The sequence below is a fragment of the Pelophylax lessonae genome, assembly GCF_965119305.1.
Source record: "Pelophylax lessonae genome assembly, chromosome: 1".
NCBI lineage: Eukaryota > Metazoa > Chordata > Amphibia > Anura > Ranidae > Pelophylax > Pelophylax lessonae.
This window is the reverse complement of record NC_138768.1, coordinates 819104484-819122529: the sequence shown is the minus strand read 5'-3', so window position 1 is coordinate 819122529 and position 18046 is coordinate 819104484. Positions and strand designations below refer to the sequence as shown.

The 18046-nt window shown below is 44.5% G+C and overlaps 1 protein-coding gene across 1 annotated transcript in view; it reads right to left on the bottom strand.

Annotated features, from left to right (window-relative positions):
• Positions 1-3862: 3862 nt before the first annotated feature.
• Positions 3863-18046, bottom strand: part of ATOH8 (atonal bHLH transcription factor 8) — a 96062-nt gene continuing 81878 nt past the window's right edge. Inside the window, exon 3 of the mRNA XM_082243215.1 lies at positions 3863-4649. Within this exon, the coding sequence (XP_082099341.1) occupies positions 4644-4649 (6 nt within the window). The 3' untranslated portion in view covers positions 3863-4643. The remainder of the gene's footprint in view (positions 4650-18046) is intronic.

The following is an 18046-nucleotide window of genomic DNA, read 5'->3' as shown; positions in this document are numbered from 1 at the left end:
CCCTCTCCACCGGGGTGGGGGGGCTGTCGACCAATATGGATGCCGTGACTCTGTTGGTCATTGGCGTCCAGGCGAGACGTTTAACTCGCAGGGTCAGTCCCTGTCCAGTGGGACTATGTCGCGGCCGACCCAGCGCGGAGCTATGGCCTGCACGCGCTCGTAGGCTGAACTGGGGTGACCACTGGATCTCAACATCCAGCCCGTCGCCCAGTTCCAGCTTACTTGCTTGAAGATCTCACAGGAAACTGGAGAAAAGAGCTGTCTAAAAAATCTTTCTAAGAAAAAAATCCTGCCAGGACCGAAGATCCTAGCAAGGCATCTAGGTCCTTACTCCTAACTAGACAGAAAAAAACTGATTTGCTGTAGCAGGAAGTGAGAGGATATACCCTCTGGGACTGCCCCTAGGGTGTGGCCAGAACGTTTTCTTTCCTGTCTAGTCCTACTCCTGTAGAGGGCAGTATAACCCGAGTTGTTATTAATCAACGAGGACTACGTCTGTCAATGAGCGACAGAGAAAATAATACTTTCTAAGATTCGTTTTGAACTTTCCTCCTGCTAGTAGAAGTCATGTCCCTGTGTTCTTCATCTTAGCTTTATAACAAAAATACCGCCCTCCTGAACCTTCTTCACGCCCACAGCGATCATTAGAGGTAACAACACTGGCCCAAGCTCTGAAAAATTATTTTTTCCTGGGGTTCAGCTTTACATTATTGCACTATTGCACTTTGGACTGGCAAATATTATCAGTTCTGGTTGCATGCGTGAGTCTTACCAGTGCTTTAAGTGGCCCAAAAGAGGTGCCGGTACTCTATTATAGCCTATACATCCCCCCCCCCACCCCACATCAGGGTCCCCACAGAGCACCCCCCCTGGCCTGGGCTGGGACTCCGGAGCAGGGGGACTCACTGGTGGTGACTGGTTTGGCTCTGGAGTGGGAAATATTCTTGAGGGGGGCAATTGAGGGCGCAGATGTCCAAAATGAGCGTACTGTTAGGCTAAGGCGCACTTAAACCACTGAGTCTTACAAAAAGATAAAGCATGTGGCTCATTTTAGATACGAAGTTCATACTTAGTGCAGCAACAAAGCAGTCTCAGTGTGCACAGTGCATACAGCCAGCGGTAATAGCCGGTCTAGGTGTCAGGTGCAGCGGTTTCATATTTGCCTATTTACAGAAACCATACCGAATTAGTGGAAAACCCGTCAGGTGCCACATACCCTTGCATGCTGCACCGTCCACCGGCATGTGGTCACAGGATGCTCTGTGGTACTGATGAAGGAAAACTCAGATATCAGACAAAAGATGGATATGCAGCTTTAAAAGGAAACCTGTACCAAGGCAGTATGAAGGCTGACCATTGCTGACCTCTCCTTTTGAATATCCTAGTTCCTTGGTTGTCATGCTGATCCTGTGGCTTCAGCACTTTCTCAGTCACGGACCAGTATTGCAGATTAGTTCAGATTTCACCCTGACTTTCTAGATCTGCACCTGAGATCAGGTCCTCAGATGGGATTGAAGCCGGAGAGAAAAAGCTTCCTCACCTTGTACCACATCTGTAAATTCACCTGAACTCCAATTACATGTGGGAACCTCAGCAGAGGTGTCCTGGGATTTGCTGTGGGGGGCAGCCCCATTGAAAGCAATGAGAGGCTGTTGCATGTAATCTCTCATGCAGTGATCACATGCAAATAATTGGCCTTTGACGCAGTCTACTCCCATTGCTTTCAATGAGGCTGCCCCTAACAGCTAATCGCGGGAACCCTGCTGGGTTTCTCACATGTAATCATAGCGTGGGCGCAGTCGCAGGTGTGCATGCACCCTCAAACTATAAAAAACTGCAAGGCTGCCCCTTGTTGACATTCTTATAAAAATGCTATTTGCCTGACTGTCAGGTTTTAATAATTTGAACTACTGACCCAGAACCAGGTAAAAGTCCTGATCTGCAAACGTTTTCCAAGTCATTGACTCTGTATGGTTTTTAAACACCGGAATCATCTTGATAGGCACATGGCACTTTCAGAATCAGAAGACAGTTAAAACAGTCCACATATTCCAACACAGGTTTACATAAAATGACTTACATAAAATGACAGGATGTGGGGTAATAGGGAGAAAACTGTAATTTATACCTGCAGGAAAGGTGCAAGTGCAAGGATCAATTCATAGCAAGTGCATAAAACATCCCCCCCCCCCCCCCCCGCACCCAATACTTGCAGCTTGCAAAGAGGATTAAAAAAAAAAAAAAAGCGTCTCTAATATAAATCAGAGATTTCCGCCATATATGTCTGCAAATATGGTACTCACATGCCTGACCCTGGTTTTTATAAGAACATTAGAAGTAGGTTTTAAAGTGGACCCCCTCCCTTTTTTTTTAAGACATTTGCATAAAACACATTTCTGATGTTTTACAGCTATAATATAATTTTTCGTAACAATGTGTAGCCTTCATCCCTAAAAATCCATCCTTCAACTCCAATCCAGTGATTTGCCTATGCTGAAAATACTTCATCAGCCTGCTGCAGGAAGGAGGAAGCATTTCTTCAGTCTCTCCTGCCCCCCAGTGATCAGGCTTGCAATAATGCAACTCTGCTGCAAGTCACAAGGTAATACCTCGTACACACGCATTGATAGTTGGCTGTAAATTTTCGGCCAACATCCGATCAGCCGATTTTCGGCTTGTTAGTATGATGCTTTCGACAACCAACTCCGACTTTTCGGCCGAATAAAATCTGGTGTGCAGGCTATAAAATTTTTGTTGGCCGTCAACACAACGGCCGATTTTCCGTCAGTCAGTACAGATTTCGGCAGACAAAAATCTGATGAGCAAGACTGGGCATGCTCATGCTCAGAGATGAAAAAACACACGGAAAGTAAACCAGCACATGACATCACTTCTGAAGTTGGTTTTTGTTGGCCGAGAAAATTAGTGTGCAGTCTAGGCACATTCCAACCAACACAACAACACTGGACAAAAGACGGCCGATCGGTCGGCCGATAATCGTTGCGTGTGTACAAGGCATAAGAGGCCATGGAAGGGGATAATCTGTGTCAAAGCCAAGAACTTCATGAGCACCAGGGAATGACTCCATCCTCTTGGATAGAAAAGCAGATGAAGATATTATATAGGGAAAGGAGTTGTCAGAATGCCTGTAGCTGTCAGAATCGCTGAACAGTTGGCATATGCCCATTGGTAATGGCATTATAGGGATATTTTTTTCATTGGCTCAATATTTTTTCTTTTATTAAATTTACACCTGGCTCTTTTGGCAAAAGTCGATTGAGAAATGCACTTTTGTGGAGCCGTGTGGTGCTGACAGGGCCATTCATGGCTTGAATTCTAGCAGATTCAGCAGGAATCAGTGGATATTCAAGTCACCTATGGCAAATATTTATACCTTACTTAGCATGCCTGCACTTTAAATGTGAAAAAAAATATATATCTGATGCTAGGTCCAATTTGGTTTAGGGATGCACCGATCTGACTTTTTTGGACCCGATACCGATATCTGGCATTGTGAAATCGCCGATACCGATACCGGAACCGATCCGGAGCTACACACAAAGCAAGCGGCTGCAGTACAGAGCAAAGCCGCTGCTTCATGTGTGTGGCTCCTCCATTCACAGGCGGAGTGCATCTGATATCACTCCGCCTGTGAGCCGCACCTATACAGGAAGTAGCGGCTCCCATCCCATACTACCATCATACTACTACTGCACCTAGTAAGGGATGGCTGAGCCGTTACCAAGCAAAAACTGGATCGGCCAGTGGATCGGTCAATGTTACCGATCCCCCGATCCATCTAAAATGGCCATATCGGCACCGATATCCGATCCGAATATCGGATCGGTGCATCCCTACTTTGGTTCGGTCCCTGTTGTTGGGCAGGAAATCTGCGTTATGTAGAATTTAACTTATGCACTTGCAATGAGTTGCCTCTCCCATGTGCTCATTTTTAATTATTATAAATCCATTGATGAGCTGCATGATTTTTTCTCCCTTTATTTTGCTATGTATACATACACAGGGCCTTCAGCTACCCCAGGCTTCTGGTGTTTCACAGTACCTTTAAGGAAGGTTGTAACCTCTCAGTTTAGGCATTAGTATTCAAGTCCCAATAATAGCCGGATCACAAACCTAGAGACAGCTTGAAAGCAGCATGTGGCTTCCCCATATGTTTGCAAATGCATAGAGAGACGTCTGCTTTTCTTATAATGGCAGAAGCAGGTTTAAATGAGGTCCTTTTTGCTGGTTAGCAGAGCTGTGTTCTGGGGAAATAGGGATGCAATAAATATGATATTCTGTGAATCAGTCTTACATAAGGCTTGGCTTTCTCAGGAGAACAAGTCCAGCAAATTAAGACAATCCATTGACACAAAGCTTCAGTAAATCTTTGGCAAGACAGCAGAACATCAAACTAAGTGTGCGATGAGGTGACATAAAGATATCCGGCCTAACGGAAGAGGTACAGCGAGATAAAACTGAGCAGCGCTGTTGGCCTTTCAGCGTCTCTGTGTTTGAGTCCTCTATCCAGATGTCTTTGTGAGGAGTCTCTGCCAAAAGCCGTCTTCAGAATTTACCATCCATGGCTGGCCATGTGGAGAACCCTCGCTGGTAGGGCTGTGAAGAGCAGATGTTACCGCATATCACTCCTAGGAAGAAAACAGATGGTTAGACAAGTTTCCAGGTGTATCAAGAGGAGGGGATGAACACAGGAAAATCCTTCTCAAAATTCAGTCCAGTTAAAGAAATATATTAATCCTAGTTGTAACCTAGTGGTCTGAGTATTTTGTCTTACATCAGCCTTTCCTAACCTCATTTCTCTGGAAACCCAGAGTTCCTCCAGAGGTTGTTAGGGGTTCCTTGAGCAATGATATTACATTTATTAAAATGTAATTTATGAAAGATATTGCACTCACAAATGTTAATGGAGTATAGTATACACATCAGCACTCGGGATAGTGAAAAAACTCCCTCTCTGCGCTACACTTCCAGTTAAGGTTGGCACGATGACGCCACCCAGCTCCAGGCGCTTTGCGTCATCATGCAAACTGTTAACAGGGAATTTGCTGTATCTCAATTACTGATGTGAATGCTTTATTCTTTTTTACACTTAAGTGCAATATCTTTAATACATTGCATATTCTAGTGGCCAAGTAGGACCTTTAAGGCCCGTACACACAAGTCAAAATTCGGCAGGGAATTTTCGTCCGACGACCAATCTGCCGATTTTCGGATTGTTAGTATGATGCTTCCGACAACCAACTCCGACTTTTCGGCCGAAAAAATCCTGGTGTGCAGGCTATATAATTTTTGTCGACCGTCAAAACACGTCCGATTTTCGTCTCATTAGTACAGATTTCGATGGGGAAAAATCTTATGAGCAAGACTGGGCATGCTCAGAGATGAAAGAACACAAAGAAAGCAATCCAACACATGACATCACTTCTGAAGTATAATTCTGTCGTGCGGGAAAATTCGTGTGCAGTCTAGGCACATTCCAACCAACAGACACCACTCTGGACAAAAGACAGACGACCGGTCGGCGGAAAATCGTTGCGTGTGTACGAGGCTTTATTCCTAAAAGAGGAACACACCTACAGTGGTTGGAGTGATGGATATTGGCTTGGACCTGTGAGAGTGACCTGAAGCCTACTGAATACCCCTGGAAAGGAGGTTTCAAACTTTGGACTTGTTTTTATCACTATATGCTTCATATTAAGTTTTGAATTGTTTTATACAGTTTGTGTTTCAGTTTTGGTTGGCATATTTAATGTAGCAGCTAGGCACCATATTATTATTTTATGTCTGTTGATGTGGGAACACATGCAAGGCATCAGTGGCAGCTGACTTTGATATAAAATAATACACTTGGTTGATTTTGCTATTTGAGGACTGGCAGCTCAGGAGTATTTTTTTTTTATATTAAATCACACTAATGTACTGTGAGCTGTAGATATGTTCATTATTAGGAGGGGTTTCCCGAGACCTGAAAGTTAATTCAAGGGATTCTCTGCGTTAAAACGGTTGAAAAAAGACTGTCTGCCCCGTTTCCACTGAGCTTTCTGGTACGGTTCGGTTCGGTACGGTACACTATTTATGCCGTTTCCATTGTGAATGGTACCCTAATTCCGAACCGTACCACTTTTTTGGGACCCTTTCGTTGGGGTACCAAGCACATTAGTACCGTACCAACAGGGTGGAGCTACACTCTGCAGAACTTTGATTGGTTGACAGAGAATCGTCTATCACAGCTTTCCTGCTACACCATGCCTATCATGAAAGGGTACTATTGGCAGTGGAAACGCAAGGTGTACCGTTCCGAACTGTACCGTACTGAACCGAACCATACCGTACCACTCAGTGGAAACGAGGCATTACTCCAACACAATATGTTCCTGTTGAAGTCCCCCCTGGGAGTTTTGGGTGTTCAGATCCAGGAACACATCCACCTTTGTATGTTCCAGCTCCTCCTGTTAGATTCTCCATAATATAAAAAAATACAGCAAGGACAGTTGAAGCCTCCTATAATGTACAACACAGGGTTTGCACTAAGACAGTCCACAATAAGACAACAGCATGCAAAAGTAATGATACATGCGGTCCTTCAAGTCATTTTCTAGAGATTGCAGTGCTTGCAGTGAGACTGTTGGATATCACCTTTGTGACTTTCTGGAGCAAGCGTGATCACCATCAAAGGGGGAAAAGTGGTAACTTATAAGATAGTTGGACCCCAAAATGTTATAGGTTATCATGCCCTTGTTGCAAAAAAGAGGATCCCTGGGTCATCTCCGACCTCTAGAAACCTCTGAAACTTTTCCTCTCAAGATAGCACAAAACACTCTACATCAGCCTTTCTCAACCTTTTCAATCCAGAGGAACCCTTGAAACAATTTTCTGGCCTCAGGGAACCCCTGCTAAAAAATACTATATCTACAACTCATAATACATTAGTGTGATTGTCACTGGGAAGAATACTCCTAACATTTGAGGTCATTGCAAAGAATTACCCTCTTACAGACAATTAAAAAGATTAATGGTGTCAGTGGGAACTTATGTGAGAGGCAGAAATTGCTCTGTGCTCAAGGAACCCCAGAAACTTCCTGAAGAACCCTAGTTGAGAAACTCTGCTTTAACCGGTTGCCGACAGTATATGTACTTGCGGCGGTCAGCCCCGGCCAGGCAAAGTAACGTATCGGTACGTCACTAGCCTGGGAGCCAATAGCGGGCGGGCGCGCGCCGCCGGAGGCGCGCTCCCGCCTCGGCTCGTTCACGGACACCTCCATGCGTGTGACATCGGGTCCGCCGGTCACTCGCGATCATCCGCTGTGAAGGGAGAAAGGCAGGCGGCTAGTGTAAACAAAGCCGCCTGTCATTCTCCCCTGTGTAAAAGCACTGATCTAACGGTCCTGCTATGTAGGACCGTTGATCTGTGCTGTTACACACACAGCCACATCCCTGCACAGTAAGAAGCACGCCCCTAGGGACACACATAGTCACTGCATCTCTAATAAAGTTAACCCCTTCCCTGCCAGTGTCATTTTTACAGTAACAGTGCATATGTATAGCACTGATTACTGTAGTAATGTCACTGGTACCCCAAAAGTGTCAAAAATGTCAGTCAAGGGTCCGATCTGTCCGCCGCAATGTCGCAGTCCCGCAAAAAAAATCACAGATCGCCGCCATTACTCGTTAAAAAAAAAAACAACAAAAATTACAAAAATCTTTCCCTTAGTTAGTAAACGCAATAACTTTTGCGCAAACCAATCAAAACACGGTTATTGTGATTTTTTTTTACCAAACATAGGTAGCAGAAAACACATTGGCCAAAAATTTAAAAACATTTAGATTTTTACATTTTTTTGGGGAATTTCATATAAAAAAATGTGAAAAATATTGTTATTTTTGCAAAATTGTCGCTCTTTTTCTGATTATAGCGCATGATCAAAAAATCGCACAGGTGATCAAATACCACCAAAAAGAAAGCTCTGTTTGTGGGAAAAAAAAGGACGTCAAATTTGTTTAGGTACAGCGTCGCACGACCACGCAATTGCCGAATCGTAAAATACCCCTTGGTCAGAAAGGGGGTAAAATCTTAAGGGCTTAAGTGGTTAAATCCAGTGTGGTTCTTCCTGCTCCTCCTTGGCTGCTTGAAAGGTGTCTGGAGGTTGTGCAAAGGGTGGCTTTTCAATACGCAACAAAAGCATAGTGCCCTATAAAGTCTGAGTCCAATTAACTGGTGAGATACAGTATCACTTTTTACCTACGCTGATGAGCATGTTTGCTCCAGAAGGACATGAGGCTGATATCTGGTGGACCCCAAACTTTAAGAGGTCAATATACTCTTGTTGCATTGTCACCCACCCTGTGCATGATTTCAGAAGCAGGGGAGGAGCAGGAGAAGCCACACTGGATGTACAGTATTTGGTGCTATGTTAGGATCCGTACCAGAAACTGTGAGATGCTGGTTGGATATGAACTGGACATCCTCTTTATTACACCAAAGCATATGAACCTATTTTCTAGTGAGTTACCACTTTTTACTCTATGGCCATCCCATTTGCTCAAGGAAGTCACAAGTGTGATATCTAGTGGTCTCACTTCAAGAGCTGCAATGTTTGGAATCCCTTCATTATGGTCACAGTAGATGTACAGACCTGGGAACTCAGTACAGAGATTTCACTGAGAGTCCCTTAGAAATATAAGAAATTGTTAGGTGGTTTAAATCTTTGGCAGGCATCACTAAAAGGGGGACCGTGGTCCGGACCTGGCCTGAGCCATTGCTCCATCTGGCCTGTGGTCGCTCCATTTAGGAGCCGCTTCTATTCCCCAGCCTCCGCCGCTATCATTCTCAAGACCGAGTGGAGAGTGGGAGGCAGGAAGGTAATAAGCTGAGTGCGGGAGGCAGAGCTCTGCATTGGATAAAGGGCGGGGGCAGAAGCTGCAGGCGGTGAACTTTTCATATTAACCAGCAAGTGATTGGTGGCTAGGACCGCCCTGCGGAGAACACTGCTGTTGGGGGGGGGGGGGGGATTTGTGATGTGAGGGGGGGTGGGTGAAGTGAAGGCTGCCGGGCTGTGTGTGTGTGTGGTGAGGGTTGATGTGAAGGTGGCAGAGGACAGTACTAAAACACAAAAGAAGCCTCCATTGCGTAGTATATGATGGTTGTATTAGAGCAAGTAGCATCCACTCACATTTAGGGAGTTCACTTTCAGCATGAGGTGTTCGCCGAGTTGCTTCCGCGTTCCAACGGCTCAAACCACCGTTACCGGAAGTGACATACTGACGTAACAAAACCACGCCCTACGCGTTTCGTCATACTACGTCATCTGGAACGTCAGTACGTCACTTCCGGTAACGGTGGTTTGAGCCGTTGGAACGCGGAAGCAACTCGGCGAACACCTTATGCTGAAAGTGAACTCCCTAAATGTGAGTGGATGCTACTTGCTCTAATACAACCATCATATCCTACGCAATGGAGGCTTCTTTTGTGTTTTAGTGACCGAGGAACGAGGAGTCATCTGCCTTACATGTGCGGTAAGCAGCGGTGCAATTTGTGGGGATCCACAGGCGCCATATTCGTTATCTAAAAGCACATTATCACTCACGTGGTTTATTGCAATATTAACACTCAGCACTTTATATGCATATGTGATATATGATATGGTACACTAAACACAGCCCATGCATTGTTTGTTGAAGTTTTTAACCAGCACGTAGCACTTTGTATTTAAAGGGGCACACGCACTGTATGCACCATATGCACCTTATCAAATACGGATGATTTTATGCAGTTTATCTTTATTAATGCGCACAATATATACTTTTTATTATTGATTATTTCAAGTGATAGCGCCGTTCCCAACATTGTGCACTTTTTCATTTTTACTACCTCAGTGGTAGGTTGGAGGCAGCTTACATCACAATATTTATTCTAGTTCAATTAAGGTACTGAAACTCCATAGCGCTGGTAATAACTTTATTTCAGAGGACAGTACTGTTGTGGGGGAAGGGGAGGAGTAATTATTTAAAAAGGGGGGTGAGGACACTGCTGTGAATAAAGGGGCGGGGTTATGTAAAGGGGATTTGGTACACAAGGGGGAGGACACTGATTTAAGAACCGCATTGTGATATAAGGGGGAGCTGTGATATAAAGGAGCAAACATGCGATTCGGACCTCTGCTGGAAGAAAATTTTACCGATTGGACCTCGGTAAATTTTAATTCAATACCACAGATCTATGGCATCCACCAACAAGTGAAATATCAGTTTAAAATGAACTGATCCTTTAAAAATAATCCACAAGGTTCTCAGGAACCTGTAACATGTCGTTCATGCAGGCGTAGCCCAATAGATTTCCCTAGATAGATCACCAACAACAGGGACTATAAAGCCCTAGCCACGTCCATGCAAAATGAAGCCAATTCACAATCTCGGATAAAATGCATGAGGTCCACTCTCCTAGCCAGGGGTTGCATGAAGATGGACTTGGCTACAGCTCAATACGCAGTGCACTGTATACGGTCTATTCTACAAGTCAATGTGATCTGTACAACCTAGTCCTCCAACAACCAATATCTCAATCATGGATTGGGGCTGGTAGGTTGAATTTTTTATCTTTGGAGTTTCAATGTGCAAAATCTGCTCAGTGGACTGTCTGACCTCATCCTCTCCACCATGCCACCCATGGCCCCCTCTCCCTCTTCCTGCTGGTAGGTGGAGCCCCTGTGTCTCACTGAAGTCTCAGTGATGGAAAATGAATATAAGATCAAACAGGGAGCTCTGCCAGCGAAAGGTTAAAAGACAAACATTTTCATATGTTGCGGATAAAGCTTTACTTTTTTTTCAAGAAAGCACATTGTTGCCAAGATGATAAAATGTTTTCCCGGGAAACTCTGCTGCCGAAGCAGCGCACTTAATCCAGTTGCTTGCACTACCGTCTCAGAGAGACGCAGCTCTCTGCAATCCCATCATGGCATATTTACTAAACGGGATGGAAAATAATGCATTCCTCGCTCTCAAAATGAAATTTACTAAACAAAATTTAAAACCTCTTTTACAGAAGTAGATTTAAAATGGTTTGTATTCTCAGAGGCACCAATCAGGTTCAGACTTTCAGGTTCCAGCCATTTGATTGTTTTCTGAAAGTCTGCAACTGATTGGAGGCAAATCTTTGTTTGAATTTTCACAAAAAGTTTCATTAGAAAATCTATTACTTTATACCTAGATCTACAGACCACATGTGTCAGAGGTGCCTTGAGGCCGCAGTGTGGCATCCACATTTGCAAATGTATGCAACTAACACCTCTTTTTTTTAAGATCGACCTTCCCCTTCTCCTACATAACAAACCTGGTGAAGTCCATGCAATCTACTTAGTAACAGTAATAAAGTTAGTATATAGGTGCGGTAAAGCGTGGTGCGAAGACAATAATTTACACAGGCACCGGGGCGGGCTGGGTCAGGGGGGCAGGGTGGCATTTTCCCCTTGGGCTGATCTAAACCCCCAAAAAAGGCCGCTCAGTTTCTTCATTAAAGTTCACGATCAGTATGCATTTATTGTGACTGGTCTGGCCTCCCCGGAGACCCGGTTGCTAGATCATCAGCCGCTTGGCGTCTAGCAACCAGTGACGTCACGGACGGTCTCCAGAGGAGGAAAGCGAGGCAGAGTGGAGAGGACTTATCATGCAAAGCGGATCGTTCTCCATGCCGATTACTGGCTCCACCTGCCTCTGGTTCCTCCAGGCAGGTGCAATAACTTGTATTAAAGAAATGCAGCAACAGTTCACAAAAAACGTGGTGGGAAAGCCAACCCGCCGGGCACACTCATAGTTCAGGAGCATGACAGAAGTAGGTGCCAAATGAAATGACACCTTCGGTTCAGAGGGGACTGAATGTGGCCTGGCAGTCTGGTTCCCAATTGGGAGAATGTCCAGAAAAGATGAGCCCCTACTCCTTCCCTCCTTGTCAGGAACCTTTCTCTAGCGTCAATACTGTCCCTCACAGATGAGGTTAACTTTCCCTACTCTGTCCACTCTCCAAAAAGCGTGCCAAAACCCAGGAGCCAGGGCCTTAAAAAGGCTCTGCCTGAGCAAAGATGACCTCCTGAGTCACATGAGGCAGCAGCATCCAATAGTAGAGCTTCCCCGCTGACCCAGGAAACCACAGAGGAATCCTGCTCCTCCCGACTTTCCCTCCAGCAACAGGGCTGCTGTGGAAGAGCCCCACCTGCCGTGGAGAAAGTAGATTGCACATGCCTACAAGTAGTACTTTTGCTGTTTTCCCAGTCTCTTTGCCATGTCCTTGCTGCTGGTCGGAATCCCATCCTGCCATTTTTAAAAGAACGTCATGGGTGCCCCGCTTCTTTTTCTCTGACGGTGTTCTGCTGAAAACTCCAACTCGCCAAAATCTCCAACCACCTAAATTTCGGTGACTCTACAGCAGGAATAATTGGGGATTTTGACAAATTGCTGTTTTCACAGACCCCTTGGTTGCCAATACACTCCGGTACACTATCAGTTGCCTCTTTTCACAGAACACCGGGTAAGAAGTAAAATAGTTGTCGCTGCCTTGGTGGCGGCCATGTTGTTAATTAGTAGAGACTGTTGTTAATAATGTTCATGCATTAGATTGTGTAACAGAGTGTATAGGCTGCTGGTGGTCTGTGAAAACAGCAGCTCACTGAAATCTCCAATTATTCTTGCTGTAGAGTCACCGGAAGTGACGTGGTTGGAGATTTTGGGGAGTTGGAGTTTTTGGCAGAACACCAACTACCAATGACATTTGTTCCTCATCATTTGATCTACATCACCATAGCCTTTCTGGGAGATCTTGTTTCTTTCTTCCTTTTTTTCCCCAAAAGATGACTGTAATGTCATATGGCGCATGCTCGAGAATGGGTGCATGATATTCGCGCCTCATCTTGCACAATTGCTGTACCACATTATAATAATCTTTTGGAATAAAAGCCTATACTCCAGGCATCTGTGATGTCAGGGCTATGTCACCAGTGCCTAAGAATACCCAGAATAAAAGATCCCACCCCCCTTGGTATCACAAGATTTTGCAAAAGGCCACTATTCCTTTGGCTGACGTCAACAATGGGCACTATTATCCCCACTGACACCAAAGATGGGGCACTCTTTACTCCCAGTGACCCCTGGACATTTTCTACTCCCACTGCCCACAGTCTGGCCCCTCTAAAGTCTGAGGACAATAAACTGGCCCTTGGTTAAGAAAGTTTGGAGACCCTTTAACTAGATCAGCCTTCCTCAAGCTTTTTATGCCTAAGGAACCCTTAGAAATATTTTTAAGGTCTTGAGGAACCCTTACTAAAGCCAGTTCTTTGGTGGCCTATGGGAAAAAATTTCCCCATTACAGTAGTGGTCAGAGCATCATCCTTATCCACTTTAGCCCCGCTCACTGTGCCTCTACTGCGGCACAGTGGCTCGTTCCCGTCCAGCGACGTAGACCTACGTCGCTGGACTCCTCCCCTTGTGGGCGGCGCTCGCGCGCTGCCGGAGGCTCGCTCCCGCTGTATTCAGTCACAGCCGCCGCTGCTCTTCCCCGATCGTCGGGGAATTGAGTTTGGAGATCCGCCCGCTTGTGTAAACAAAGCGGGTGGATCTCCTAAGTGACAGTGACAGATTGCAGGGTTCAGCATAGCTGAACATGCGGTCTGTCCTTGTGTCACTCAGTCACCTCCCCCCACACACGTTAGTAAGCACCAGGCATACATTAACCCCTCCCTCTCCAATAAAATTAACCCCTTCCCTGCCAGTGTCATTTTTACAGTAACAGTGCATATTTATAGCACTGATTACTGTAGTAATGTCACTGGTACCCCCAAAAGTGTCAAAAATGTCAGTCAAGGGTCCGATCTGTCCGCCGCAATGTCGCAGTCCCGCAAAAAAAAAAAAAAAATTGCAGATCACCGCCATTACTCGTTAAAAAAAAAAACACCAAAAATGACAAAAATCTTTCCCTTAGTTAGTAAACGCAATAACTTTTGCGCAAACCAATCAAAATACGCTTATTGTGATTTTTTTTACCAAACATAGGTAGCAGAAAACAAATTGGCCAAAAATGTAAAAAAATTTAGATTTTTACATTTTTTTGGGGGGAATTTCATATAAAAAAAATGTGAAAAATATTGTTATTTTTTCAAAATTTACGCTCTTTTTTTGTTTATAGCGCAAAAAGTAAAAATTGCACAGGTGATCAAATACCACCAAAAGAAAGCTCTGTTGTGGGAAAAAAAGGACATAAATTTTGTTTGGGTACAGCGTTGCACGACCGCGCAATGGTCAGTTAAAGTCGCACAGCGCAGAATCGCAAAAAGTGGCCCAGATGTAAGACAGCAAAATCCTCCGGTGGTAAAGTGGTTATAGACAACAAAAAAAATATATAATTGGTGTCATGCTAGAGGTCAATTGAAGTCATAAGATCAATAAGCTCCCAGCTCAAGGAACCCCTAGCAACCTCTGAAGGAACTCTAGGGTTCCATGGAACCCTGGTTGGGAATGGCTGATCTACAGTGACTTGTGCACTACATTGTCAGTGCCTTGGCTTGTAGTTCCATGCAGGAATTACTACCTTTTGGTGACAACCCTGTGCATGCTTATGGCCTGGTGTCTCCCAAGGACGGGAAGAGGGGAAGAGCCATGTTCAAGCACTATGCACTAAGAAAGAGCTGCAGTGAGATTTTAAAGCAGTGTAAGTACTGTAAAGGTGGGCTACTATTTCTCACCAATAATTCAAGGTTTACATAAACTTTAAGGGGACTATTTATAAAACATTTATGAAAGGTGACACATTTTTTCCCCATAATTTCTCTAATAGATTAGTTCTTATGATTGTCTGCTCCATCTATTGGCCAAAATGAATTATATTTTTCTCATTGAGGTATTTCAGAAAACTATCCTACATTTTGGCCACTAGATGGAGCTGACAATCATAGGAATTTATCTATTACAGGAATTACAGAATTACAGGTAAAGCCTGCATGAAGGCTTGTGACTTTTGTCCGACAATTTTTTTATAAATAGACCTCATAGTGTTATGATTTAAAATAAGCACCTGAATAAGAATTAAAGTAGAACTTTATGAATTTTTTTTTCTCCCACGAAGTGAGGCTGTGCCTACACTTCATGGGTTAACTGCTCGTTTTGTTCAGGGGCGCACCGAAAACCGATACCTATCCGATCCTTTGATTCTCTGAAAAACAGTGTTCCCCTATGTCCATCGGTGGACTTTTCCTGCTGTCCTCATGTCCAGGGCCAGTCTATGGTTGTGATGACATCAGAAACAGCCCATTAACAAGACTGCTGGAGTGCGGGGAGTGGGCAGGAGTGGTCTTGCACATTGGCAGATTATTAAGCATATCTCCGCTCTCCTCACCCCTAGGCAAAAACAAGCAGTTAGCCCCATGCAGTGCGGACACAGCCTCCACTGCATGGAAAAAAAAATCCTGGAATTCTTCTTTAATATCAGCCTTTTGCAATCCCCTCTACAGCACAGCTCAGACTGGAAGAGAGAGAAGCAGCACAAGGAGCCAATCATTTGTGCTGCAGTGCTAACAAGGGACATGCTGATAGGAGAAGAGAGCTGAGTGATGGAGAAATTAACTTATCAATCTGCTTCTTCTCCTGCACTGTCACAGGCTGAGGGGGCAAGGACAAGATGCAGTTGTAATATGTAACTATGTAGTAGAGAAATGTTAGGTTTAGGTTTCTAGGCTGACTGTGCTTTCTAACAGAGCTGTGTAAATCTCAGGAATGGAAGAACAGAAATGCCATTCCTTTGTCAGGTAAAGCAGCTCCCACCTGTGTATTTTACCTGCTTATTTTTATTATTGCTTGCCTGGAATTCAACTCTAAGTGCCGGTTCACACTACTCCGACTTGTCGTGCTCCATTCTGTGCAATGGGAACCATTCTAATAGGAGCGACTCAAGTCGCTCCGACTTAGAAAAAGGTTCCTGCACTACTTTTGGCCGAAGTTGGAGCGACTTGCATTGACTTCCATTATGTGAAGTCAGTGCAAGCCGCGCCGAAGTCGCGGTGCACGGCGACTTGTTCAAGTCGCCCCGAAGTCGTGTCACCATAGTGTGAACCGACTCTTAAGATCCCCCTAAAGTGGATCTTAACGCTGGGAGAAGTTTCTGACCTTGTGACCAGTGATTACATAATTACATAGTTACATAGTTAGTCTGGTTGAAAAAAGACACAAGTCCATCTAGTTCAACCAATAAAAGTTAAAACAAAAAAAATGCTAAAATCCCATATACACAACCCTATACCCACAGTTGATCCAGAGGAAGGCAAAAAACCCGAGCAAAGCATTATTATTATTATTATACAGGATTTATATAGCGCCAACAGTTTGCGCAGCGCTTAACAAAATGAGGGCAGACATTACAGTTACACTACAATTTGGAACAAAAGGAATCAGAGGGCCCTGCTCGTTAGAGCTTACAATCTAAAAAAAGCATGATCCAATTTGCTCCATCAGGGGAAATAATGCCTTACTGTTCCCCCGATAGGCAATCAGATATTCCCTAGATCAACTTTACCTATAAATGTTAGTATCTAGTTATATTATATACATTTAGTAAATAATCCAGGCCTTTTTTTAAAGCAATCTACTGAGCGGGACTAATCCACCTCTTAAGGAAATGTATTCCACATTTTCACTGCTCTTACTGTGAAGAAATCTTTCTGTATTAGGAGATTAAGGCTGGGTTCACACTGATGCAAACTGGATGTGGGTTTCCCCGCATCCAGTTCCCATGACAGGGGAGTGTGACCGGCTCTCAATGGAGCCAGTTCACAAAGCTCCGTGTCGGTCGCGGTCCGGTTTGCAGAAGGGTCCCGTGTGTCCCCGTTTCCGGTTCAGGTGCGAATTCAGGACAAAATTCGGACCCGATTCACCCCTAAAATGGACACACCAGACCCCCTGATGTGAGCCACTCTGCAGCGTGTGTGAACCCAGCCTAGATCTCTTTTCCTGTAGACATAAAGAGGGCCTCCTTGTCCTCTGTGATGGCCTTAAAGTAAATAACTCAACACCAAGTTCACTATATGGACCCCTAATGTATATGTACTGTACATGTTGATCATATCCCTCCCCTTAATCTCCTCTTCTCAAGAGAGAATAAAATGAGTTCCTCTAATCTTTCCTCATAGCTGAGCTCCTCCATGCCTCTTATCAGTTTGGTTGCCCTTCTCTGCACTTTCTCCAGTTCCCCGATATCCTTTTTGAGAACTGGTTCCCAAAACTGAACTGCATATTCCAGATGAGGTCCGTATGATTGGTTGTCACAGTGGTCACATGATCAGAAGCGATCCCACCGACATCATGGTGACAGCTTGGTCAGTGTGCTGGGAGCAGTGGACAGTGGAGCCACATGCATCTACAGTATGTGGCACCTGATGTCCGTTCCTCCCTCCGTGCTGCCGATATCTGCATTACAATGGCAGGAAAAGGTTCAGGAATACTATCTTAAAAATATGACGCAGAGAAAAATAATGTGAAAGTGCCATGAACAAAAACTCTTTCGGATAAATTACCTTAAAACTGACTCAGAATGTGTACGCTTTAGTTCCTCCTTAAAGCGCCCGGTCCCTTCCCCCCCGCTGCGTCATGCAGCTGTCTAACATAACTCCATCTTTGATCCGGTGTCTTATAAATCCCCGTAGATTTGTTGGAAGTTCACTGCTTGTTTTTCCTTGAAAGGAACGGGGATTAAAAGCTTACTCTGTTATTTTTTTGGAGATCTCAGAAAAATGGATATTCTCTAGTGATGTGGTGCCGAGCGGATCTAAATATTTATGTGACATGGTAAAGAATGTATCATGCTGACATTTAACCATTTAAACTGCCCTACAGTCCTCGTGCCAAGGGTTCGGGTCCCTGCAGAAGAGAAAAGATGTGAACAAAACACACTTAGAGGTTGATTTACTAAAGGCAAATAGACTGCACTTTGCAAGTGCAGTTGCTCCCGAGCTTAGTAAATTATGTAAAGCTTCACTTTGCAAAGAACACCCAATCA